Source organism: Mobula hypostoma, chromosome 3, assembly GCF_963921235.1.
Source record: "Mobula hypostoma chromosome 3, sMobHyp1.1, whole genome shotgun sequence".
Lineage (NCBI taxonomy): Eukaryota > Metazoa > Chordata > Chondrichthyes > Myliobatiformes > Myliobatidae > Mobula > Mobula hypostoma.
In genome coordinates, this window is record NC_086099.1 from 200,375,819 (window position 1) to 200,400,886 (window position 25,068).

The 25,068-nt window shown below is 37.8% G+C and overlaps 2 protein-coding genes across 5 annotated transcripts in view; one reads left to right on the top strand and one right to left on the bottom strand.

Moving 5' to 3' along the window:
* pitrm1 (pitrilysin metallopeptidase 1) overlaps window positions 1-14,237 on the top strand; it is a 59,289-nt gene extending 45,052 nt beyond the window's left edge. Inside the window, exons 20-28 of one of the 2 annotated variants that reach the window (XR_010017450.1) lie at window positions 2,598-2,698; window positions 3,362-3,491; window positions 7,431-7,499; window positions 7,728-7,840; window positions 8,955-9,080; window positions 9,844-9,989; window positions 12,981-13,083; window positions 13,524-13,667; window positions 13,834-14,235. Coding sequence is in view for 1 of the 2 variants with exons in the window: in XM_063044379.1 (XP_062900449.1) it covers window positions 2,598-2,698; window positions 3,362-3,491; window positions 7,431-7,499; window positions 7,728-7,840; window positions 8,955-9,080; window positions 9,844-9,989; window positions 12,981-13,083; window positions 13,524-13,617 (882 nt within the window). In the remaining variant the exon portion in view is untranslated. Of the gene's footprint in view, window positions 1-2,597; window positions 2,699-3,361; window positions 3,492-7,430; window positions 7,500-7,727; window positions 7,841-8,954; window positions 9,081-9,843; window positions 9,990-12,980; window positions 13,084-13,523 lie in introns of both variants that reach the window. The other variant, XM_063044379.1, reaches the window with a different exon arrangement.
* A 1,914-nt stretch (window positions 14,238-16,151) lies between these two features.
* Window positions 16,152-25,068, bottom strand: part of LOC134344491 (ATP-dependent 6-phosphofructokinase, platelet type-like) — a 136,284-nt gene continuing 127,367 nt past the window's right edge. For all 3 annotated transcript variants that reach the window (XM_063044381.1, XM_063044382.1, XM_063044380.1), the window contains 2 exons: window positions 18,616-18,721; window positions 16,152-16,768 (listed from right to left, as the gene is read on the bottom strand). In XM_063044381.1, coding sequence (XP_062900451.1) covers window positions 16,615-16,768; window positions 18,616-18,721 — 260 coding nt within the window. In that variant the 3' untranslated portion in view covers window positions 16,152-16,614. The remainder of the gene's footprint in view (window positions 16,769-18,615; window positions 18,722-25,068) is intronic.

The following is a 25,068-nucleotide window of genomic DNA, read 5'->3' on the forward strand; positions in this document are numbered from 1 at the left end:
CTTATTATCTGAATGGTGGCTGATTAGGAAAAGGGGAGGTGCAATGAGACCTGGGTGTCATTATACACCAGTCATTGAAAGTGGGCATGCAGGTACAGCAGGCGGTGAAAAAGGCGAATGGTATGCTGGCATTTATAGCGAGAGGATTCGAGTACAGGAGCAGGGAGGTACTACTGCAGTTGTACAAGGCCTTGGTGAGACCACACCTGGAGTATTGTGTGCAGTTTTGGTCCCCTAATCTGAGGAAAGACATTCTTGCCATAGAGGGAGTACAAAGAAGGTTCACCAGATTGATTCCTGGGATGGCAGGACTTTCATATGATGAAAGACTGGATCGGCTAGGCTTATACCCTCTGGAATTTAGAAGATTGAGGGGGGATCTTATTGAAACGTATAAAATTCTAAAGGGATTGGACAGGCTAGATGTAGGAAGATTGTTGCCGATGTTGGGGAAGTCCAGAAGAAGGAGTCACAGTTTGAGTATAAAGGGGAAGCCTTTTAGGACCGAGATTAGGAAAAACTTCTTCAGACAGAGAGTGGTGAATCTGTGGAATTCTCTGCCACAGGAAACAGTTGAGGCCAGTTCATTGGCTATATTTAAGAGGGAGTTAGATATGGCCCTTGTGGCTAAAGGGATCAGGGGGTATGGAGGGAAGGCTGGTATAGGGTTCTGAGCTGGATGATCAGCCATGATCATACTGAATGGCGGTGCAGGCTCAAAGGGCCGAATGGCCTACTCCTGCACCTATTTTCTATGTTTCTATGTTTCTATGTAGCTTGGCTACTGCTTACGGTTCTGATCATTATGTTCCGAAATGATGTGATAGTAATCAAGAAGGTGCAAAAAGTAAAAACTTAATGGTCTTTTTGTATGCACATAGCACTTGCAGTAAGTTGAGAGCACAGATATCTTGATATGGTTATAATCTAAATTCTATTGTGGAGATGTGGTTATAGGACTGGTCCATTATTCCAGAGATTAGGCCAAAAGGAAAAGGGGGTAGTGCAGTGCTGGAAATAAAGGAATATATTGGAGGGTTTTGAGTTATAATGTGATACTGCATAGTAATGTTGGGTTGAAATCATGAATGGCAGAATAAAGAAGACACAGGTGGGAACAGACTGCAGAGCATAAATGAAGAAATATCTGGAGCATGTTTGAAGGGAAGTGCAATTGTCTTGGGAGATTTTAATCTACATATTACTTTAACCAAACTACAAGAGTATTGTGGAAGAACAACTTGTGGAGTTCATCAGAGATTGCTTCTTAGAGCAGTATGTCACAGAACCTATCGTGAGAATAATTTTATTTAGATTTGGTTATGACTAATGAGGAAAGGTAAAAGGTTTTGTTGATAAAGATCTCCTGGGATGATTGGTGGTCACCACAAGATCAAAGTTAGTGTCTTCACCTTAAATATGTGCCATTATAATGGTTTGAATGTGAAGCTGTTTAACGTGAACTGAGAAAATAAGGAGGCAGGTCAGTAGGATGTAAGCAGGTATTCAGATAGTTGGCTCATAATGCTGAGCAGAAATTTATTCCAACTGGGAAGATGGATTCCCTGAGAGAACAGTTAACAAAGGTGAAGGATAATATTAAATTGAAAAGAAGAGCATACAAAAGTGTAAGGGTTGATGGTAAGTAGGCCAGAGGACTGGGAAGTTTTTGGGATCCAGCAGTGAAAGTAAAAAGCTTTTTAACAAAAAAAAAGCAAAGCATTGATTTTGAGAGGAAACTTGCATGTAATCTCATAAGAGTTTTGATATGTAAATGAAAAGGGAGTATCTGGGGGACTAGGGACTCAGCATGCTAAATAAATAACAGGAAATGAAGAAATGCCTGATATGTTAAATCATTTTTTTGTATTGGTCTTCACCATGGAGGTCACTGCATAATGCATGGGTCAATTTCAGATAAAAGGGAGAAACATAAAAATCATGTTTGCAAGAAATAATGTGTTAGAGAAACTTTGTGTGCTAAAGACAGACAGATTGCCAAGGCTGCATCCAAGGGCCTTAAGGAAGTGGCTGCAGAGCAAGTGGACACATTGGCATTTTGAAAACTTGCCTCATTCTAAGAGGGTTCTAGAAGATTAGAAAACAGCCAATGTAATTCCCTTGCTCAAAAAGAGGAAGACAGAACTATAGTCCAGTTAGTTTGGCATGTATTATTGGTGAGATGCTAGAGCCATCAAAGGAATTAATTAATAATTTTGGAAAGCTGAACATAATCAAACCTAGTCACCATGATTTTATGAAAGGTGAATTGTGTTTGGTAAATTTGCTCAAAGTTTCGTGTATGTGACAGGAAGAATTGAGAAAGAGGAACCTGTAAAGTTAGTGTAATTTGATTCCAAAATACATTTGACAAGGTGCTGTTTTAGCGACTGGTGCATAATTCAAGAGCCCAATATATTAGAGAAAATGAGCTGGTGTAGATAGAAAACAAAATTGGAATGAATGTGTCTTTTTCAGGCTGAAACCATCTTGATCCTCAGTTGTTTACTATTTACATTAGTAACCTGGAGGAGGGAATGAATTATAAAGCTTCCAAGCTTTTATATGAAATTGTGTTTAAATGTTTTCCTCCAAAGGTGCACCAAATGAAGAGAATTGCGGAGATGCCTGAACTTACGACAATTATTCGTAAACTGCAACGTATTAAGATGCACTTAATGAGCAGTGAGAACATGAGGTGAGTTTCTAATGTTCAGGAGCACACAATAATCAACTGTGAGTACACATAACTTCAAAGTTTTCATCCTCTGACTTTCTTGTAAGGAAGTTTCAAGTGGAATTTGACGGATATATATTAAGGATTAACTTTGCAGAACTGCAATTTTTAATATCAAGCAGGCAGTATATTTACTACATCATCTATAAGATGCATTAAAGCATTTAAACTTAGATCTATTATTTTACTCTACAAAATCACGTCCATAATGAGTATAGATTTTTTCATTTCCCGATACCTGCCACTTAGCTCATGGTTCTGGCATTGTGGTTCATTTATAATTTATTAGCAATAATAATTGTAACAATAATAGTACAAAGTAACTCTCGTAGAGTTAAGAACCTGACTTTTACAGGACTCATGGCATTTAAAGTAAAAAATAATTGGTAGGTTGTGCTTCAATTTAAAACAAAATTATCTAGATGGTCCATAATTCTCATGTGAACATTGTTTCCAGCTTGTTAAAGAATCTGTTATTTCTGTAATGACATAAATGATAAATGTATATTAGAAATACTATTTTCTCGTGATATTTAGTCTGTGACATCATTGTATTAAATACAATGGCCACAGTTTTGTATTATCAATTTGATTATTGCTTTGATTTACGTTGTCTTAACGTAGATGTGCAGTGAATGCAACTCCACCACAAGTGCCAGAAGCATCAAAAGAAGTTGAAAAGTTCCTGAAAAATATTCCTGGATTTGGAAAGAAAAAGAAAGAAAAGAAACTCATCCGTTCAAATATTGTTGAGGTATTAATTTAAAAGCATTAAAATTTCCGTTAGTGGAAACTCCCATCTGTCCAGCCATGTTTAACCTGTGCTTTAATTTGTTCTTGACTTCTGAGTTTTTCAACTTTCATCCTCTGGCTTGATGTTTGATATTGACATTTATTTTCTTTTTCTATTTGGAGTGAGTTTCTGTATATTTTTCTCATCCTAATTTGGTTTATAGTGGAAACATCTGTGTTCGTGTATTTGGGTCTGCAATTAGAAAAGAGCTCATTAAGTGAGCAAAATTTTGCAAATGGAATTTAATGTGGGGAAAGTGAGGTAATGCACTTTAGTAAGTGAAATCTAAAAGCAGATTATTGTCTAAATAGAGAACGATTGCAGCTGAACAAAGTATAGAATATTCTCATCCATAAGTCATAAGAAAAGTTAGCTGGCAAGTATAAAAAGTCGTGCAAAAAGTTAGCTGGAATTTAGAAATTGAGAATTAATTTTACAGTTGTAACATAAGAGATCAGCAGAGGGCAGAGCTGGAATACTGAACAATTTTGGTCCCCTTATTTAAGAAAGGATTGGCAGCAGTCATGGAGCATTATAGCACAGAAGCAGGTCCTTTGATCCATTTAGTCCATGCCAAAATGTTGTTCTGCCTAGTCACATTGGCCTGCACCTGAACCATAGAGCTCCATACCCCTCCCATCCATTTACTTACCCAAACTTCTCTCAAATGTTGCAGTAGAACCCACATCCATCGCTTCCGCTGGCAGCTCATTCAAAACTCACACCACCTTCTGAGTGAAGAAGCTCCCCCTCAGGTTCTGTTTAAGTGTATCTCCTTTCACCAAAAACCTCTCGTTTGCATCTCACCAACCTCAGAGGAAAAAGATACGCTTGTATTTACCTTATCTATACCCTTAGTAATTTTGTATACTTCTATTAAACATCCCCTGATTCTTCTATGCTCCAGTAAATAAAGTCCAAAGGGATTCACTAGGATGATGGAGTTGCCTTATCAAGAGGCTAAAGATAAAAGATCCACATCCTTTGAATTTGGAAGAAGGAGAGATGACATTGAAACATAAGATTCTTGGATGTTGTGAGAATCTTGAACAAGTGCATATTGATACAATTAGAGAGAATACTCATTTAAAATCTGTGGAATCCTTCATTCCTGAAAATTGTGAGATTATTGGTGGTATTTAAAAGAAAGTAGATAAATTTTTGAGAAGGTGGGGAATTAGGACAATTTGGAATTGGCACGGAAGTGGAGCTGAAGTCTTAGGCAAATTAGCCATTATCTGTTTGGATTGCAGGATAGACTTCAGCTGAGTGAGCTGTTGTGTTCTTGCCACAATTATCTGCCATCTTGTTTACCCTTCACTTTTTTTTAAATGGTAAAAAACTCTACAAAATATTAATGTGCCCATGAGGAAGAACAGTTAAATTGATCTCTCAAACACGAGATTCTGCAGATGCTGGAAATCCAGAACAACACACATAATGTTGAAGAACTCAGCAAATCTGGAGGCATCTATGGAAATGAATAAACAGTCGACATTTCAGGCTGAGCACTTCATCAGGATCAATTGATCTCTTCTGTGCTGTGTATGATGCTTTAAGAACGATACTGGAATTTTTTCTAATGATCAAATATTCATTTTTTATGTTAACAGACAATTGTGATTTAGTTCTATTAGTAATCTAATTTTTGAGACCACATCAGTTATCTAATTGGAAAAAGTCATTAAAAGAAATAGACTAATCCGAATATATAATTAAACCTTCTCCCTAGCCTCATAGTCACCATTCAAATATTCTGTCCTGACACAGATTCCGTACCTTAGATGCTGGGGAATACATAACCTTGGCCCTTCTGACAGGCCCAAGGGAGTCCAGTGGTGGTCAGTTGCCAGGGAGTATGAGCAATATGAGCTGGGCCTTCAAGTGTGGAACTTACTGCTTATGTGCTAAGTACTGAAACTTGTGCTTTTGTTTGAAACTGTTGACATTTTGTAGAAAAATCCCAAATATTGCCATGAGTCCACATTTACTTTATTATTTGCAAATGTTAGTGTTTTCCACAGGAATGTTTGCCTATTGCACTAGTTCAAGGTTCTTTGAAAGATGTGAGAATACTTCATCTTTGGAAGCCAATTATTAATTGGTGCCTTTTCTCAAGACTAATTAGACTTACTTAAAGCAACCCCAGATCAATTCTAGCTGCCTTTGCCTGACACCTATCACTATTATTATTTTTATTTCTCCACATTTAAGTTCCTTGGTGTCGAATTTCCTGTGTCCACAATATTTTGTTTCTGTGATAAATATTGTAGACTTCTTCACCTCCATCAATATGGCCAAATACTAACCTCAAGAGGCATGTGAGGCCTGATGCAGCTGATACTGTTCTTGTGAAAATTAGTCGTCTGAAGCATTCTTTTCAAATTGTAAAAAAAAATCTAGCTATAATTTTTGAGTTGAGTATTAGTACAGCTATTTTGCCAAATTGTTTTATTTTGGAAAAGATCAGAGTGACCATAAATTATTGACCAGCAATGTGCATTGGCAGGAAGCAAAGAGTGGGAATAAACGGGACCTTTTCAGAATGGCAGGCAGTGACGAGCGGGATACCGCAAGGCTCAGTGCTGGGACCCCAGTTGTCTACAATATATATTAATGACTTAGACGAGGGAATTAAATGCAGCATCTCCAAGTTTGCGGATGACACGAAGCTGGGCGGCAGTGTTAGCTGTGAGGAGGATGCTAAGAGGATGCAGGGTGACTTGGATAGGTTAGGTGAGTGGACAAATTCATGGCAGATGAAATTTAATGTGGATAACTGTGAGGTTATCCACTTTGGTGGCAAAAACAGGAAACAGGTTATTATCTGAATGGTGGCCGATTAGGAAAAGGGGGGGTGCAACGAGACCTGGGTGTCATTGTACACCAGTCATTGAAAGTGGGCATGCAGGTACAGCAGGCGGTGAAAAAGGCGATTGGTATGCTGGCATTCATAGCAAGAGGATTCGAGTACAGGAGCAGGGAGGTACTACTGCAATTGTACAAGGCCTTGGTGAGACCACACCTGGAATATTGTGTGCAGTTTTGGTCCCCTAATCTGAGGAAAGACATTCTTGCCATAGAGGGAGTACAAAGAAGGTTCACCAGATTGATTCCTGGGATGGCAGTACTTTCATATGTTGAAAGATTGGATCGACTAGGCTAATACTCTCTGGAATTTAGAAGATTGAGGGGGGATCTTATTGAAACGTATAAAATTCTAAAGGGATTGGACAGGCTAGATGCAGGAATTTTGTTCCTGATGTTGGGGAAGTCCAGAAAGAGGGGTCACAGTTTGAGGATAAAGGGGAAGCCTTTTAGGACCGAGATGAGGAAAAATTTCTTCACACACGGAGTGGTGAATCTGTGGAATTCTCTGCCACAGGAAACAGTTGAGGCCAGTTCATTGGCTATATTTAAGAGGGAGTTAGATATGGCCCTTGTGGCTAAAGGGATCGGGGGTATGGAGGGAAGGCTGGTACAGGGTTCTGAGTTGGATGATCAGCCATGGTCGTACTGAATGGTGGTGCAGGCTCAAAGGGCCGAATGGCCTACTCCTGCACCTATTTTCTATGTTTCTATTCTATGTTTCTATGTTATATTTAATTCCAGTCAATGGTCTAACTCAAAAAATAGTTCTTCTGGCATAAATTCAGTAATGGAAGTGAACGTTGAATGTTTTAATGAATGTATTCTGCTGAGTTCAAGTCACATTTAAATCAACTTATAAAACAGTTGAAATTTGGGTATTTTTTCATTGTAGCATTCCATTCTTCCCTTGGTGCCCGCATCACTTGTCTACTAAACTATATTCCCATATTTCAACAAATGTTTGTTGATCCTTAAATATAAAGTTTAAAAGATTAAAAATATAGCTAAAATTGATTCTTTTTCTTCTAGAAACCACTTAATCCTGACGTTGAGAGTGGAGTGTCTGAAGGTTCAAGAGCTACCAGAAAGCTGGTGTTTGTAAGACTAATACATTTGAACTGATTATAACTCTCCCTACCAGCTACCTTATTTGTTCCATTAATGTTTTCCAAATGGTGGTCTGTGTATGTGAACTGCTAACTTTTTATCTGCCTGAACATGTGCTTTGAAATATTTTAAAATAGCATGTGTTTAAAGATAATTTATTTCTACATATTTCCATGCTAATATGAAAATGTTAAAGCTCTGTGTGACTCCTCCTTGTAGGAACCTATCTTCAAGGCTTGTCAAATGAAGACACATTTCCAGCTTCCCTTTCCCGTGAATTATGTTAGTGAATGTATTCGAACTGTTTCCTACATGAATCCAGACTTCGCCAGGTAACTGCATTGGCATACAATTGCAAAGATTTATTTCTTGATGGCTTTTGAATGCAAGTCAAAGTAAGGACTTAAAAAAAATAAAGAGAGGAGAGGAAGTAAATCAGTTTATATGTTGTGTTTTTGATCTGAAATTTGAGAAACTCCTTAAACCTTTGAGCTAGGTATGACATCAATCTTGACTTTATTCAGGGAAGTGAATGAAAATAACATCTCCTAGTGGTCTTTAAGTAAATTAATATATTTAGGAGAAGAATGAAATTGACTAAATTTTTCTCCAGATTTTTTTTTATAAAGAAATGCTGCCTTCAGGAAGGGAATTAAATTGAAATTGGCACTCAGTAATCTTGTAAATAAGTCAGTACATTGGAGAAGAAAATGGTTTTATAGATAAATTCACGCTATCACGCTATTTTGAAATTACCCCCCCCCCCCCAAGTTTCTAGTCACTACTGAGTTGGCTGATATCAGCCATATCAGAAGGGTGGTAAAAATTAGCTTGTACTAGGAGGGAGATTAAAATCTGCCAGATAGCTCTCCAATGAGCCACATTTGGAGAGAAGTCATTGTGTGAGATACTGCACATGTATAGTCATATAAATAAAAGGTTAATAGAAATTATGGGGATATTTTTGAGCAGTCCTGTACTGGCATATCAAATGAAGATGCTGAAGATGGTATATGGTGTGATTGCATGGGTTTCCTGCAGGCGTTCCAGTTCTTTTCCCACATTCCAAAGATTTGTAAGGCCTGTCACCGAGCTTTATCTCCAAATAAAATATAAATAAATCACCTTTCTTTTCCAAACTTAACACACATTTAATTCCTTTCCTTAATCCATAAGTGTGCCGAGCATATTCCTTCATCCATACTGTACAGGAAATCTAACCTGTATTTCAGTGGGACAAAAGGAAATAAATGAATATAAGTGACTTGTCATTTCTTTGTAGAGAATGTTATAACGGAATGCATACCAATGGGCTTCAGTAACTTCATTAGTCAGTAACCAGTAGCTTCATTATTTTTATTTGCTCTGGAGAATATTTGCCATTACCTATACAGTTAACTTGTCTGATTTAAATACATTTGTCTTTAAATTAACTTTTATTTATAGACTTGCTGTTCTTGCACGGCTGTTGTCTGCTAAATTCCTCCACCGTGAAATCAGAGAGAAAGGTGGTGCATATGGAGGTGGTGCCAACTTGAGCAACAGCGGTCTATTTTCATTCTATTCCTACAGGTACCAGTGACTGTTTGAAATAGTGCTAATTGTGAAGAGAGAAAGAGAATAGATTGAAATGTCAGTTTCCCCTGGTTTTTACCAGGCGTTAGAAACAACAAATGCATATAACTTTTCAACTGAGATTATGGACTTGGTGCCGAAATTTCAGATTAGGTTGGGTAATTTTTTTTAAAACTAGTACACATCTGATACCCTTCTAGTTAGGTCTTTATTCTTCTGCCCCAGTGTCTTGTGGCTAGATTTTGTTTCATCTTGTTTGAAGCCATACCTGTGCTTATTATACAGTAAGTGCTATAAATACAAGTTCTTGTTATTCAGTGTATGTGTTTACCTGTGTAGCATTATCATTGTTTATGTTGATGGCCACAATGTGAATGAAAATCGGCTCTAGTGAAAAGACAGGTCAAGGGAGAAGAAAATTTGCAGTGTACAACAATTAATTTGAGATTGAAACACTTGAATCTGCAAAGGAAATTTACTTTAGCAGGTTTCGTAAAACTAAATTATCTAATAGGATACAAATTTGCATAGTTAGTTCGTTCCTTCATTTTAGGCTTCAAAGGTAATTTTTCAGTCTTCAAATGCTAATGGATGTGTAGCCATAAGACTGCTCTAGAACTTAAAATAGTCTGATTGTAGGTTTCTGATTTTCATTAGTGACTAGGTACTTTGAAGATCATAAAACGTGAGCAAATGGTGGTCTGTTAAGGATACAAAATATGAGAAAGTAACAGTTTTGTTTTAAATCAAAATCTTCCAGAGATCCAAATTCTCTCGATACAATATCCGTATTTAGACGAAGCATTGCTTGGGCCAAATCAGGAAAATTTACACAAGAAGATATTGATGAAGCTAAATTGTCTGTCTTTTCATATGTGGATGCTCCCATTGCACCATCGGACAAGGGTAAGAATGTTTGATTAGTATGACAATCTCAAGATGTGAGAGTATGGGAAATAAAAAATAATGGTTGATTCGCTGGGGTGATTGTGGAAGAAGTGGGTCACAGGTAGTGGCTGATAGACTGATCAATTTGGAAAAGCATTTAAACTGCTGAAAAACCCTGCAGTGCTTAGTTTAAAAATAGAACGGCTACTAAGGTGAAGGCAGACATCCCAATCCTCAGTGTAAAACTTCTCGGATTGAGAATACCCACCTTTTGGGCACTTGTACATACATATAAATCAGCTGCAATAATTGGTGCCTGGGTCAGGCTGAGCATCAAACAGTCTCCCTTGCTGAATTGGTGAGGCTGATTGGTACCCGTTCGTATAGCACCTGCTCATACTTCATGTTGCAGCTCTTTCTGTGATTCTGTCCCATTTGTTCACTTCTGAATTAAGAAAAAGAAAGGTTATGAGCAGTTCTCAGAAATTGACCCATTTTCTAAGCTTTGGGACTGCTTGTAATTAAATGACAGGCTATCCAACTTGCACCTCAGAAGCAACTAAATTATGTTCCCATTTTTGATTTTGTTCTGTGCATTTTAACCTTTGACCAAATTTCAACTTGTCCTGTTTTGGAGGTTGCGACTGAGCATGTGCTGTCAGTTAGCAAATCTGTTAACTTCTGCAAAAGCTCTTATTAGTATATCATTCTTAATGGAGTTTCTTGTGGTCAGAGATGACTTCCAAGTTCAAAGTAAATTATTATCAAAGTACAAATATGTCACCATATACAACCCTGAGTTTCATTTTCTTGTGGGCATTCACAGCCATATACTTTGATATGGACAACTACACTATCCATAGGGTCGCCATGATTCGATGATGACTCAATAGCAGTCAACAACAACAATCATCTCCAACATCTTCTCAACCACTAACGTCAAACTAACTGCCCTCTAATTTTCTTTCCTCTGCCTCTCCGTTCTTGGAGTGACATTTGCATTTTCCTGTCCTCTAGGCCAGAATCTATTGATTCTTGAAAGATCACTACTAATAAAAGGTTCAAAGTATACAACTTTGAAATTCTTCTAATCCAGGTAGTCACAAAGCCAAAAGAATGGCAACACGATCAACAACTTCTTTGATATGTATCTATCTTGCACCTTTCGAATTGCTCCCAGAAATTTCATCCATTGCTGCTCTGCTGACATCTCTGCTAGTGTCTCTTTCCAGTCAACTTTAGCTAGCTCATTTCTCATGCCTCTGTAATTCCCTTTAGTCTACTGTAATACTGATAAATCTTTCTAGCTTCTCCCTCTCAAATTGCAGGGTGAATGTTATCATATGATCACTTTCTCCTTAGGGTTATTTTACCTTATGCGCTCTGATCACTTTTGGTTCATTGTACAACACCCAGTGCAGAATAGTTGATCTCCTAGTGGGCTCAACCGCAAGCCGCAGGACTAACTGTTTTTGTAAAATTTTCTGCAGTTCTGGTCCCCATACTTCAGGTGGATGTGATGAAACCAAAAATAAGATTATTGCCACCACTGCTGGAGACCTAGAGATAGGAGATTGGATAGCTGGGACTACTTTCCCTGAGTTGTATAAAAATCAAGGAAGACATTGATAAGAAAGATGATCAGTCTTTTTTGTTGATTAGGAGACTTTAAACCTGTGGTCCCTGATTTTACTCTGAGCAGAAAGAGCTAAAATAGATGGGGCAAAATTTTCACACAGAAGATGATGGGTACATGTAAAGAGCTATCAGAGGAAGTGGTAGCAGCAGGTACTGTTCGTGTTAAAAAGACATCCATATGGTTTCATGGTTTGGAAAGGTTCACAGTGATATGGGCCAAATGGGACTGACTCAGGAGGCACCTTGATTGGCTGATAGGTCTGTTTCAGTGACATGTAACTCATCATGGTACTCATCCTCATCCCTGCTACACAAAGCCTCCTACCCACAAATGATATAGGAATAATGAAATTCATTAATTACTCCCTATATCTCTGGAACCACTTGGCAATGAACACAGACACTGTGGCCTTCACTGTGCCTTTAGTGATTTTAGCAAATTTTGTTTTATAGTTGGGACAAATGATTATGACAGCAAACATGACACTTCATGACAGCACACTTAAGACAAGTGTGAGGTATTGCATGTTGGAAGGACAAACCAAGGTAGAACATACAGGGTTAATGGTAGGGCACTGAGGAGTGCAGTGGAACAGAGGGATCTGGGAATACGGATACAAAATTCCCTAAAAGTGGCGTCACAGGTAGATAGGGTCGTAAAGAGAGCTTTTGGTACATTGGCCTTTATTAATCAAAGTATTGAGTATAAGAGCTGGAATGTTATGATGAGGTTGTATAAGGCATTGGTAAGGCCGAATCTGGAGTATTGTGTTCAGTTTTGGTCACCAAATTACAGGAAGGATATAAATAAGGTTGAAAGAGTGCAGAGAAGGTTTACAAGGATGTTGCCGGGACTTGAGAAACTCAGTTACAGAGATAGTTTGAATAGGTTAGGACTTTATTCCCTGGAGCGTAGAAGAATGAGGGGAGATTTGATAGAGGTATATAAAATTATGATGGGTATTGATAGAGTGAATGCAAGCAGGCTTTTTCCACTGAGGCAAGGGGAGAAAAAAAACAGAGGACATGGGTTAAGGGTGAGGGGGGAAAAGTTTAAAGGGAACATTAGGGGGGGCTTCTTCACACAGAGAGTGATGGGAGTATGCCAGAGGAGATGGTAAATGTGGGTTCTTTTTTAACGTTTAAGAATAAATTGGACAGATGCATGGATGGGAGGCGTATGGAGGGATATGGTCCGTGTGCAGGTCAGTGGGACTAGGCAGAAAATGGTTCAGCACAGCCAAGAAGGGCCAAAGGGCCTGTTTCTGTGCTGTAGTTTCTATGGTTTCTATAAATGCATTTTTAGAGTTGCTCAAATGTATGAAGGGCATTTTAGCAAAGTTGTCATTTTTTCTCTGCTTTGGTCACCAGGATTAGACCGTTTTCTCTATGGTATCTCAGATGATATGAAGCTGAAACACAGGCAGCAGCTTTTCGCAGTTGACCGCGATGGTTTGATAGAAGTAGCCGACAAGTGAGTTACTATTTTTTTTAAATTCCTGGATGCTAAATGGCAAAATTGCTTCATTTACTTCTGCTTTCCTAGAAATTTGCAAATTTCATAAAAGTTGACTTTGAATTTCTTTCTGGCCTATTACTGTTGAATGCTGTCCATTTTTAATTTTAGGGTGGTTTTACCTGGATTTCTCTGTTGCCTTTCATCAAATATTTGAATCTACAGTCTTAAGTGCAGAGAAGAGAGTCACAATAGTTTGAATTGACTAAAGTGATTTTTTTTTCCTTAAGATGTAGCTGAAGGTTAATCAATCTTTTTGAGGTCCTACAACTTCAACATAAGAAAACATATGGACATAACATTATATGCTAATATTTGAACTACAAATAGTAATGTTCTCTCATTAATGTAGCTAACCACATTAATAAGCTTTTTTCCTCATTTTTTTGGTTTGTCAGGTATTTGACAGCTGGACATGGCACAAGTGGGGCTGCAATTTTAGGACCTGAAAATGAATCTATTAAACGAGATCCATCTTGGGTACAGCGATAATACTGAATAAAAGAAGAATCAATACTGAAGGATCTCATCATTTCCCCAAGGTATTACAGAATTATGATTCAACTGAAATGTTGATATTTCCTTCTGGTAAAGCTCTGAAGGGGGCAAATATGGAACCAATGTTCTCTGATTTAAAGATGGCTCTAAGGTTTTGTGAATAATACAATTAAGTGGAGTTCCTTGTTACCTCAATTTCTATGTTTGCAGCTGCTACAACAGAGTAAATGTGGATTCCTACTGCTTGATGAAATTCAAGGCAAGTATTGTATCCAGCACTTGGCGGAGAAGGATTGTGATCTTTAAGGAAAGTTATGCTGAATGTTTTCTCTCAAATTATGTAAAATGTTAATTCTATTCAAGAAATGCACAAGAATGTTTCCAAACATATTTAAGTCATATTTATCACTTGAATTCATTAGGACATTATATATAAAGTATCTGTATTGGAAAAGATTAAGACAAGTGATTTATGTTATCCATTCAGATGGACCAGACCTCCTTGTATTTTAGAAGTTTTAACATCTGTATATTTTACTAATCTGAAATAAAACTTATGGATGTACTGATAAAACCTACTGAACACCACTTCAATCCTGTATTTTGTCTTAGTGTCCTTCTGCTTATTGTATAAGCTCAACTCTGTAGCATTCCTATTGAATCAGAAATAAGATTTTCCCTACAGACATTTTAAAAAAACAGTATAGAAGCACTTTGAAGAGCAGATAACATACAAACATTGTTGGAGGAGAAAAGTTTCCTTCTCAGTTGTTCTAGAAATTTTTATTTTGTATTTAAGGAGGCCATTCTGTCCATTGGGTTAATTCTGGCAATCTTATTTGTCAAATTTCACTTTCCTAATTCTCCCTATACCTTTGAAATGTATCATGTCACTTGCAACTTTTTGCCTCCTCTACCGAAAGTGATTTACTTAGTTAAGGTTGACCTGCTGGTATATCTTTGAACCTCAGAAAAAAACACCCAGCAAAAATCTATGGAGTGTGAATTTTCAGGTTCTCCACTAGATCATGTTCTCATACAGGTTCTTTGACCTGAAATACTTATCTTTCTCTGTACACAGCTGCCACAAACTACCGAGTTAATTTCCATGGTTTTCTGATGTTATTTCTGAAAAGGAGAAAAACTTAACTGGGCTACATAAATGTATAGATATCTTAATTGTTACAATTACATTGCTGTGCTCAACTGAATGAGGTTTTTTTGTTCTTGTAAGGAAAATGGAAGATATACAAAGCATTGTATGAGTGTTATAACTAAGCAAATGAATTTAAAAGAGAAAATGGCTGTATAACTTGGCTCTATGGTGGGGAATGAACAATCTACATTTTAGTTAAGATCCTTCATTTGGACCAGATGCACCATCAGAGGGAGAGTGTGGTTTTGGTCAGAACTTACTTCTATCTCCATCTATTGTAGAGGCCATAAGATCCTTATTAAATTCCTCTTGCTTCTAGAAGTTGGTTGCATTGTATACAAAAACTTAAATCAGACTTGGATAAGACTGTAGATTACAAATAATTAGATATATAACCAGGACAGATGATGACTGAGGGTGTCTGAACAGTATTCCTTGGGACCCTAAAAAATAAATCAATGATTTACCAAACATTTCTGGGATTGGCCACCTGGTATCAGAAGAGAGTACTTGATGCACTGAGTAAAGTCAATTTGGGTGAAGCTGTGTTGGTTGATGGTGCTACTGATCCTTCCAGAGGAAGATGGACTTTTTACTCCCAAAAAAATGGTAGTAGATGGGTTCAAAGGTGGCTCAAACGATAATTTTAAAAAATATATAACACTAATGGCTCCCAATCAGGAAGAGCTGCAGCAGGGGGGGAAAAATAATCTTGATTCAAATCTGCACCAATATAGGATGAATAATCAGTCAGGAGATTGATTGTAGGTTTCAGTCAGATCAGTTATATTTGCCATATAATGGAACTTGGGTCAATAAATCCTGGAGTTGATATTGAAATTGGTCAGTCTTACATTTGTTGTATCCAAGTAGTTGCCAGGAAACAAAAGGATTAACATAATCTATCATGTCTTGCAGAATGTTGCAAAAAAGGGATAGGCTCAGTTTTGATCATCAAAATGGTGGACCTCCTTGCCGAAGGTGGCATGGAAGAAATATGTCTGCAATGGCATTGGTAACTATTGTCCAGACCAACAATTGTAGTAATATTGTGAAAGGATCCCATAGAATAGAAGGCATGATGTTTGTTAGTGAATTGGGTGTGTTGCAAAAATACAGCAGTTTCTGGAAGTACGAATTGAAAACAAAAAGGGCTCAATAGCCAGCTGAGCCAACAAGAAAGTGGTCAGCATTTTCAGTCAAGGACCATTGATCAGAATTGGAAAAAATGACAGTGAAGGCCAACAATGAGTAATTAAAAACTGGACTAGTCAGGAGATTTAAAGGGTAGTTGTGATTATATTTTGAATGAGGGAGAAGGTTCAAAAAGCTGAATATGCTTTGTTTCTTTCCCCCCCAAAATGAATATGAACGAACAATCAATCCAAATCAAAATCTGTACAGGACCAGCCATAGGAGTTTTATTTGAAGCTGGGGGAGAAAAAATAAACATTCACTTCACGACAGCACAATTACATTGTCACATAAATATATCTTTTAGATAGTTCACGCTAAAACTATTCTCTTTAAGGTGATCCACACAATAAATATTTAGAAACAGTGCATCAAGAAGCAATATATTGTACTACAGTATTTTGTTTTTGGTGTATTAGCAATGTTGCCAAACCAATTGATTCACTGCTTTCAGTGACTGGGCAAAGCCTGAGCAAATGTGTCAAAAAGGGTACAGGATGCCTGCTTTTATTTCTATAAAAAGTAACAGTACAACATAACAAACTGTTACAGCGCAAATTAGAAGCTGATTTTTATCCTTTGCTAGGCAATATACTGTAAATGCTGTTCATCACACAACCTGAGGCATTGTGTGGCTGCTTTTAAATTGCAAGGGTATTGCGATTTTCATGTGTACGTCGGTCAACGTGCTCCATTTCGACAGCATTAGACAGATCGTAGCTAATCTTGTATTTGGCTAAAATCTTCATCAGTGGACGGAGGGCCAACCACCATTGCTCCTTTGGAATCCGATGCCTGAAATAATGTAGAGAAATGAATTATAAACTTTTAAACGCTGCAGCAATCTGCACATCCTAGTAATCCCACAAGTATCCTAAAAGCCAGATGAGACCAATAAACCCGACTTGAAAATGTGTCACCGATTTGATAGTCACTGGGTTGTAACTTCACCAGAGGGCCTGTAGCAATTCCTCATACTTTCTCTGGGGTAAATACAATAATAAAAATATGGATTTCTAGTGACATCCTAATTCAATAAGGAGATTAGGAAGCATAGAAACAGGCCAAATGAACTGAACAGGTCCATGCGTCCATCAGATGATCTGCTTACCATTCAAACACCAACACCATTTGATACATCCTGATTTTAGTTTTAAACCCGCCAGGAATGTGGCCTTTGTTATTCTTTATCAGTATTATTTGAATAGGGATCTAATCTGCAATTAAGTCATCAATTACCTAGCAGCTAGAATCTTTCAGTTCAAAATGCAACCTCTTGGTGTATTCTATTTATACGAGTTACTGTCACCTTCCTGTCAGTTTGAACCTCTCTGGGCATTTTCCTGCCCTCTCTCATTAACAGCCCACCGTTAATGCATCTCACCTGTTTTTTTTTGTTGCATCATTTTCTGTAAACTCTAGAGACTGATGTGTGTGAAAATCGCAAGAGATAATCAGTTTCTGAGATACTCAAAACCATCTCATTTAGCACCAACAATCATTCTAAAGTGAAAGTCACTTAGATCACATTTCTTCCCCATTCTGTTTGGTCTGAACAGGTGAACTTTTCAACCATGTCCGCATGCTTTTATGACTGGCTGATTAGATATTTGCATCAACAAGATGTAGAAGAAACAAGAGAAAGGAGTACCTAATAAAATGGCTACTGACAGTACATTGAATTAGTGGAACCATTAAACAGTCCTTTCCTGCGGTTCATGTAGTGACTGATATTCCCATTCACCTAGATTTTACACTGTAATTTGTAACTCAAAATAAATCACCAGTTCGTGAAATCTACCAGTAAAAACAACTTGTATCTGCACAGTGCCTTCAATAAATAAATCACCCCAACATATTTCATGGTATCTAAACAGAGTTGAGAAGCATAAGGATCTCAGAGTGGCAGGATTTGAAGAGGTGCCAGTGATATGGCCACATAACACTACTGAAGTATTTGAAAATAAGAATGAGAATTTTAAAGCTGAGCATTGCCAAATGTGGAACAGTGGGAAAACAGCGTTTATTTATTCATTGAGATACACCGCAGAAGAGGCCCTTCGAGCTGTGCTGCCCAGCAGTCCCCCATTTGAACCCCAGCCAAATCGTGGGACAATTTATAATGACCAATTAACCTATCAACTGGTATGTCTTTGGACTATGGGAGGAAACCGGTGCACCCGGAGGAAATCCATGTGGCCATGGGGAGAACGTACAAATTCCTTACAGGCAGCAGCAGGAACTGATCCCAGGTTGCTGGTACAGTAAAGCATTATGCTAACCACTACACTACCATGACACCCATTGATTTAAATGTGAACACAGATCAGGGAATTTGGACCTGCTGAGGTCTATGTATGGTAGAAGATAAGAGGTTGGATGATGTATGCTGGATTAGTCAAGAGTGATATCTGGACATCAGTAGATCTGAGACAAGACCAGAATGAATGGATGCGTGGAGTTGGAAAATGGCTTCATATATAGCAACAAAGTCAAAGTTGATAGAACTGATAACGTGAAGATCGATCTCTGGGTACCAGATGATCGGAGATCAGAATGAAATGAATAGATGTGGAGATGGAAAATGGCTTCATATATAAGCAACAATGTCAAAGATTTATAGAACTGATAATCATACTCACTGGAAATCCGTCATTTCTTTCAGTTGTGATACAGGCTGGAACACCAGGGTGCGTCTATGCATGCCCAGTAAACAAGCAGATTCATGACAATTTGCGAATATTCTTCCTGGGGATTTTTAAAGGAATATAAAAATAAGTTTAAAATAAAAAATAACCAGATCTGCCTTAGAATTTACATTTCTAAACTGAGGAAAATTTGGTGAGATTTCTGCTATACAAGAGTACAAAACTATTGAAAAGCAGCCAAGGTCATGAACAAAACCCGTTCATTTCAAAAGCTCCTCTTTATAAATCAAAATTGCTAGAACTACATTTTAAGAACATTCACTCAAAGTCAAGCTGAGGAACTTCAGATTTTGATGTCCCTTAGGTAGTCAGAATATTTGAAGATCATCTAATAAAGGGAAGACCTAAATTTATATTGCACTCTTAATGACTTAAAAATCTTACAAAAACAGGTAATTAAACACTTATCACTATTGTCATAAAAGAAACATGTCTTAAGAATTACACACAGCAAGCTTTCACAAACATGGTGTGATAAAAGATCAAATTATCTGTTTAGTAATGTTAATTGAAGGGTAAATATTAGACACTATACATAGAAACATAGAAAATAGGTGCAGGAGTAGGCCATTCGGCCCTTTGAGCCTGCACCGCCATTCAGTATGATCTTGGCTGATCATCCAACTCAGAACCCTGCATACCCCCTGATTCCTTTAGCCACAAGGGCCATATCTAACTCCCTCTTAAATATAGCCAATGAACTGGCCTCAACTGTTTCCTATGGCAGAGATTTCCAGAGATTCACCACTCTCTGTGTGAAGAAGTTTTTCCTAATCTCAGTCCTAAAAGGCTTCCCCTCTATCCTCAAACTGTGACCCCTCATTCTGGACTTCCCCAACATCGGGAACAATCTTCCTGCATCTAGCCTGTCCAATCCCTTTAGGATCTTATACGTTTCAATAAGATCCCCCCCTCAATCTTCTAAATTCCAACGAGTATAAGCCTAGTCGATCCAGTCTTTCATCATATGAAAGTGCTGCCATCCCAGGAATCAATCTGGTGAACCTTCTTTGTACTCCCTCTATGGCAAGAAGATAAACCCCTCGTTCTTCAAGGATAAAAGTTTGGTTATTTTATTTTCATTTGAATAACCAGCCATTTCACATCTTATTAAGATATTAAAACCATGGAGTTTAATACTGAAACTTGTGTGAGAATTTTTGACTAAGGTAAAAATGCAGCCAACAGAGCCATAACTGTCCTTGGTAAAAATATTGGTGCAGGAATGGGCTATACAATTCACTATTGAATGAGGTTATGGTTCATTTATTGCTTCAACACCACTTTCCCACACTTTATCCTTTAGTATCCTTTGTGTCCAGAAATTATTTATTTTGTTCTTGAATACATTGATCAACTGATCAACCATAATCCTTTGGGATAGAAAATTCCTAAAATTCTAAATGCCAATCCTTATCTTGAGATCTTTACCCTTCAGTTTTAGGTAGTTGAAGCCCATCGGCTTCTACCCTTTCTCACCTTCTCTAGTTTCTGGGCCAAACACTGGCAAATGAGATAAATTTAAATGGGAATCTTGGTCAGCATTGATCGGTTGGGCTGAAGGGATGGTTTCAGTGCTATATGATTCTATATACACAGTTGGGTAACAAAATGCAGAAATTACAGGGGATATTACAGGGATACCGAAAGCAACATTATAAAGGAGTAATAGGCGAAATGAATATTCTGTTTTGCATGTAATGTACAATATCATTGTTGTTATGGATCTTGTTGCTTCAAGTGAACTCCAGTGAACCACTATGGAAGAGACAATAATTGAGAGGACTTGCTCTTATATAGATCAACACACACAAAATGCTGGAGGAAATCAACAGGTCAGGCAACATCAACATTTTAGACAGATACTCATCATCAGGAATGGGAAAGAAACCATAATTTTAATTTCACAAAATATTATAGCTGCTTCACCCTTCCTTTCTAGTGCTCATGAAAGGGGTCTCGTCCTGTTTATTCCATTCTACAGATGCTGCCTGATATGCTGATTTGCTCCAGCATTTTGTATGCGTCTTCCTCTTATATACTGGCTTTGGGTGCTGTTCTGCCTAGAATTATAATGGGATCATTTTAAAGGTGAAGCAGAGTGAAACAAAGTTACAATAAGTAGCCTGACAATGACCCAGGGTAACAGTCTGTGAGCTTCCTGTCTAGTATTGACAAGGCAGTTCCACTTGATTACTTGTTAACAGCATGCACACTGATATACTGCAACAGCTCAGTATATGGAAAAGGGCAGACTGCAAGACACAACTGTGGTCTAAAGACATAACTAGGTCAAATTAATTTTTTGTAATCATTACCTGATGACAAATAGTAATCCCTCTGAAGAACACAAGGGTATTTAGTACCTAAAACCCATGCTACCATTCAATACCCTGTATCAACAACTTCTATTAACAAAAAAAGAAACTGAGCAAATTAACTTTTTCTTTGAGGAAGTTAATTACAAATATATGCCACTTTTTGTGCACACAAGTATTTCCTAATCCACTTCTGCAAGTCTTGCTCCAAATTTTAGACTCTTACTTACCTCTGCTTCCACACCACCACCCGTCTAAACAGGTGAAATCATTTGGTGTAAACCACTGGTTCTACAAAATGTCTTGAAAACCAGTTAAATCACTCTTCCTTCTATTTTTTTTCCTATATGCAGCCACAAGCTTTATAATCTTAATTTAGAATTTAACTGGTAAATTTACATTGTATTAAACCAAGAAAGAATAGTGAGTAAAGTTTGTTGTAGCAGCTTCTTTTGTGCTATCACTGTCACCTGAAAACCTAAACCAGTTTCTGGTTCTCAGTAAAGGAAAGAGCTGGTCCAGGCCGGAAGTGGTGTAAGAACAGAACAACACTCACAGTTAAGTCCTTTAATGGGAAAATAAAGTTTAAAATGAAATTCTAATCAGGTATTTTCTATTCTAGAATGTTCTCCTAAGTACTGCTCTTCAAAGCCATCATTAAAATATGTTGGGTTTGAGAGCAAGCGGTTTCAGTTATCTTTCAGTGGTAACTTTAACAAGAATATTTAGGCATTATAACAGCAGATGGTTGGACTGACTTATTAAGATAGTTTTGTTTAAGCATACAATCGATACAAGGAATCAATCATTTTTTACATAACAATAAACAAAATCCATTACCTTCTTCTATGCGTTCCACAACGCCAGCGAGAGAAGCCAGGACAAAAGCAAGTGACAGGTTAAAATGACATTTTGTGTCAATATAAGCTTTGCAGACAGTAAGATAGCTTTCACACAGAAATTATTTGATAACAGGCAAAAGCAAACTAAAGTAAAACTCAGTATAGGTGTCCAATGAAGCATTGGACAATTTAACTGTTGGGGAACTTCTGACCATATGCTGAATTGAATGGGTTGTACTAATGTTTCCTTCCCAAGGATGAGGGAGGAACATCTGCTGCTAAGTCTGTTTTAAATCATCCCTCCTTCGGAACTAAGCGGCATCAATTGAGAATTCAAAGTGTTTTGAATTGATATTTAACTACCACTCACAAAACTCTACAAGGTATCTTCAGTTTCAAATATTTGGAAAGATAGGCCAGTCACTCTAATCCTTTCTGTCCATTATTTCTCAGCAAAAACATTTTAAATATTCTTCAAGTGAACTTGGAAACATAATTTACTTGCAAGCTTATAAATCCCAAAGATAAATTATTTGCATCCAAGAGTTCTGAACAAGGTGACATTAGAGTTACTGGATGTTCTGGTTATCACATTCCAATGATATCGGAACTATAGGTGCTGTATGTGACTATATTTACTGTGTTTTGCACCTTGGCTCCAAAGAAATGATGTTACATTTAGCTAGTTTTTATTGATGCACCACAGAATGCATTCTGTCTGGATGCTTATTGGTTTGATATGGCAGCTGCTCTACACATGACCACAAGAAACTGCAGAGTTATGGATATTGATCACAGAAACCAGCCTCCCCTCCATGGACTGTCTACCTTTCTCTTTGCCACAATAATCAAGGACCCCAACCACCCAGGATATCCTCTCTTGTCCCCTCTCCCATCAGGCAGAAGATACAAAAAGCCTGAAACCATGTACCCCCAGATTCAAGGACACGCTTCATCAGACTTGAATGGACCTCTTGATGAACTTTTGGTCTCTCATTCTACTTCATTATCTTGCATTTTATCATTTACCTGCGCTGCACCCTTCCAGCCGAATTTTTTTATACTTTATTCTGCTTTGTTATTATTTTACCATATTCTAGCTCAGTGCACTGTGTAATAGTTGGATCTGTATGAACAGTACACAGGACAAATTTTTTTACTGCACCTTGGTACACGTGACAATAATAAATCAATACTAAACATTGTTGACTTCAGTCCGTTGGCATGAATACACCTCACCATGCACTATGTGCATTGCATTCTAGAAAAGGGAAAAACCTTTTGGTCCAGCTTACAAGTGGTTTTGTTTGTAAATGAAGGGTGCTGGAAAATGCCACTAGGTTAAAATAAAGATATATAGAAATACAAGAAGCAGATCCATATGTAAACCATATGTCTGCCAGAGCCTCTGCTATCTAGTAAGAACTGAAATCTTATCTAGTTCTGTATCAAAAACTCAAACTTTGATACTCAGTATCAAAAATCCTAATGAGATCACAGTCTGATTACACATAATAATTGAGCAGCCTTTACACCAGAGAATTCTAAAGCCTTGTAGTCCCCAGCCAACTCAAACGGAGTCTCTTACTTCTGGTATCTCCAAACTGACAAAAGAGCCCTGCTGTCTATCCAGTCGGTCATTTAAAATTATGACATCTCAAGACATCACCTATCATTCTTCAAAAGTGCAGGGAGTATTGACCTAGTTTTCTCGGTCCCACGAATCAATGTTGTGATTTGGATTCAAGGCAAGAATATAAGTATTCTGATGTACTGCAGTTATTGATCTAAAATGTTAACTCCATTTCTCTCTACACAGATACTACCTGCCTACTGAGTGCTTCCAGCATTTTCCACTTTATTTCAAGAATATCTTCCCTCAGTAACCAAAACGGTACACAGTATCTCAGCTGTTCTCTAAGAAATCATTGTAAGCTACAGTAAGACTTCCTTACTTTTGTGTTCTAAGTCCCTCCAACAGTCAATGTACTGTACCACCCCATCCATCCTCTCCAATATGGTTCCTTCCCTGTCTGGTACCATCGCCCATTCATCTCTCCCGTTATGGTTTCCATTCTCACCTCCTTTACACGTAACAGTCCAGCACTGGGTAGCTCTTTGTGTTCCTGCTTATCTCCCACTAACGGCTGTCTCTGAAAAGGATGTAGTGCTTTCCTGGTGTATTTAAAAATTAACTCTTCTTGTGGTTCCAGCCTGGTACAGGTATCAATTAGAACTGACGTTTTGATGACAAACTCTGCCATCTTCTAGAAGAACTTTAGAGGCAATTCCTTTCCTCTCTCAAATGCTGTTGACCTGAGTTCTTCCAGCAGATTGACTGTTGCTTCAGATTCCAGCATCTGCAGTCTCTTATGCCTTCAACATACTTCTTGCCATCCTAACTTTCTGAACCTGCTTGTTTGGTTCTTTGGCTCCTAACGTGACACAGCATAGTCAATCTCCACACCAACATTTAAATTTTTTTTTCCCATAATTTACTATACCTTCATTTTCCCTACTTTACCTAATAATTTTGCAATTGCCTCTATTACATTTCACCTGCCAGTTTCGTTCCCCATCACTTCAAAGTTCAAAGTACATTTATTATCAAAGTCTGTGTACATTTATACAACCTTGAGATTCATCTCCCTACAGGCAACCAGAAAACAAGAAATCCAAAAGAACCCATAAAAAAAAAAGGACCGGCAAACACCCAATATGCAGAGAGAGGGGGAGAAAAAACACAAATCATGCAAACAGTAAAAGCAAGCAACAGCATTCAGAACAAAAGTGAGTCTTTAGGCTTGAAGCCCAGAGCAGGCCCTCAGCTCATCACCCAGCACAGCAACCTGTCTATACAGAGCATTTTCTCTTTTGCACAGTGAGCACTGTTTAGCTGACATCATGCTTTACCAGATGGTGAAAAATGGTGACAGGAAAGGTCTGTGGAAAAGAGTTACACATGTATTAACTGGATTAGAGGAAACTGAGTCTGCAATAGTGGCTCAGTAAGAGAGAGAAAAAAATTCAACAAGGTTCAGAGCGTGCAATGTTCAGAGGAGTGCAGTAAAGAAGTGGGAAGGAACTACCAGAAATTGGAGCTAACAGGATGAGAGCGAAGATAGATAACTTTCTTCACTTGTCCACAATAATGAGTTTGGAATCTTAACAATTACTACACAATTTGAAATATGAAAAATGATGCTTCTCTATCAAAATTAAGGAGC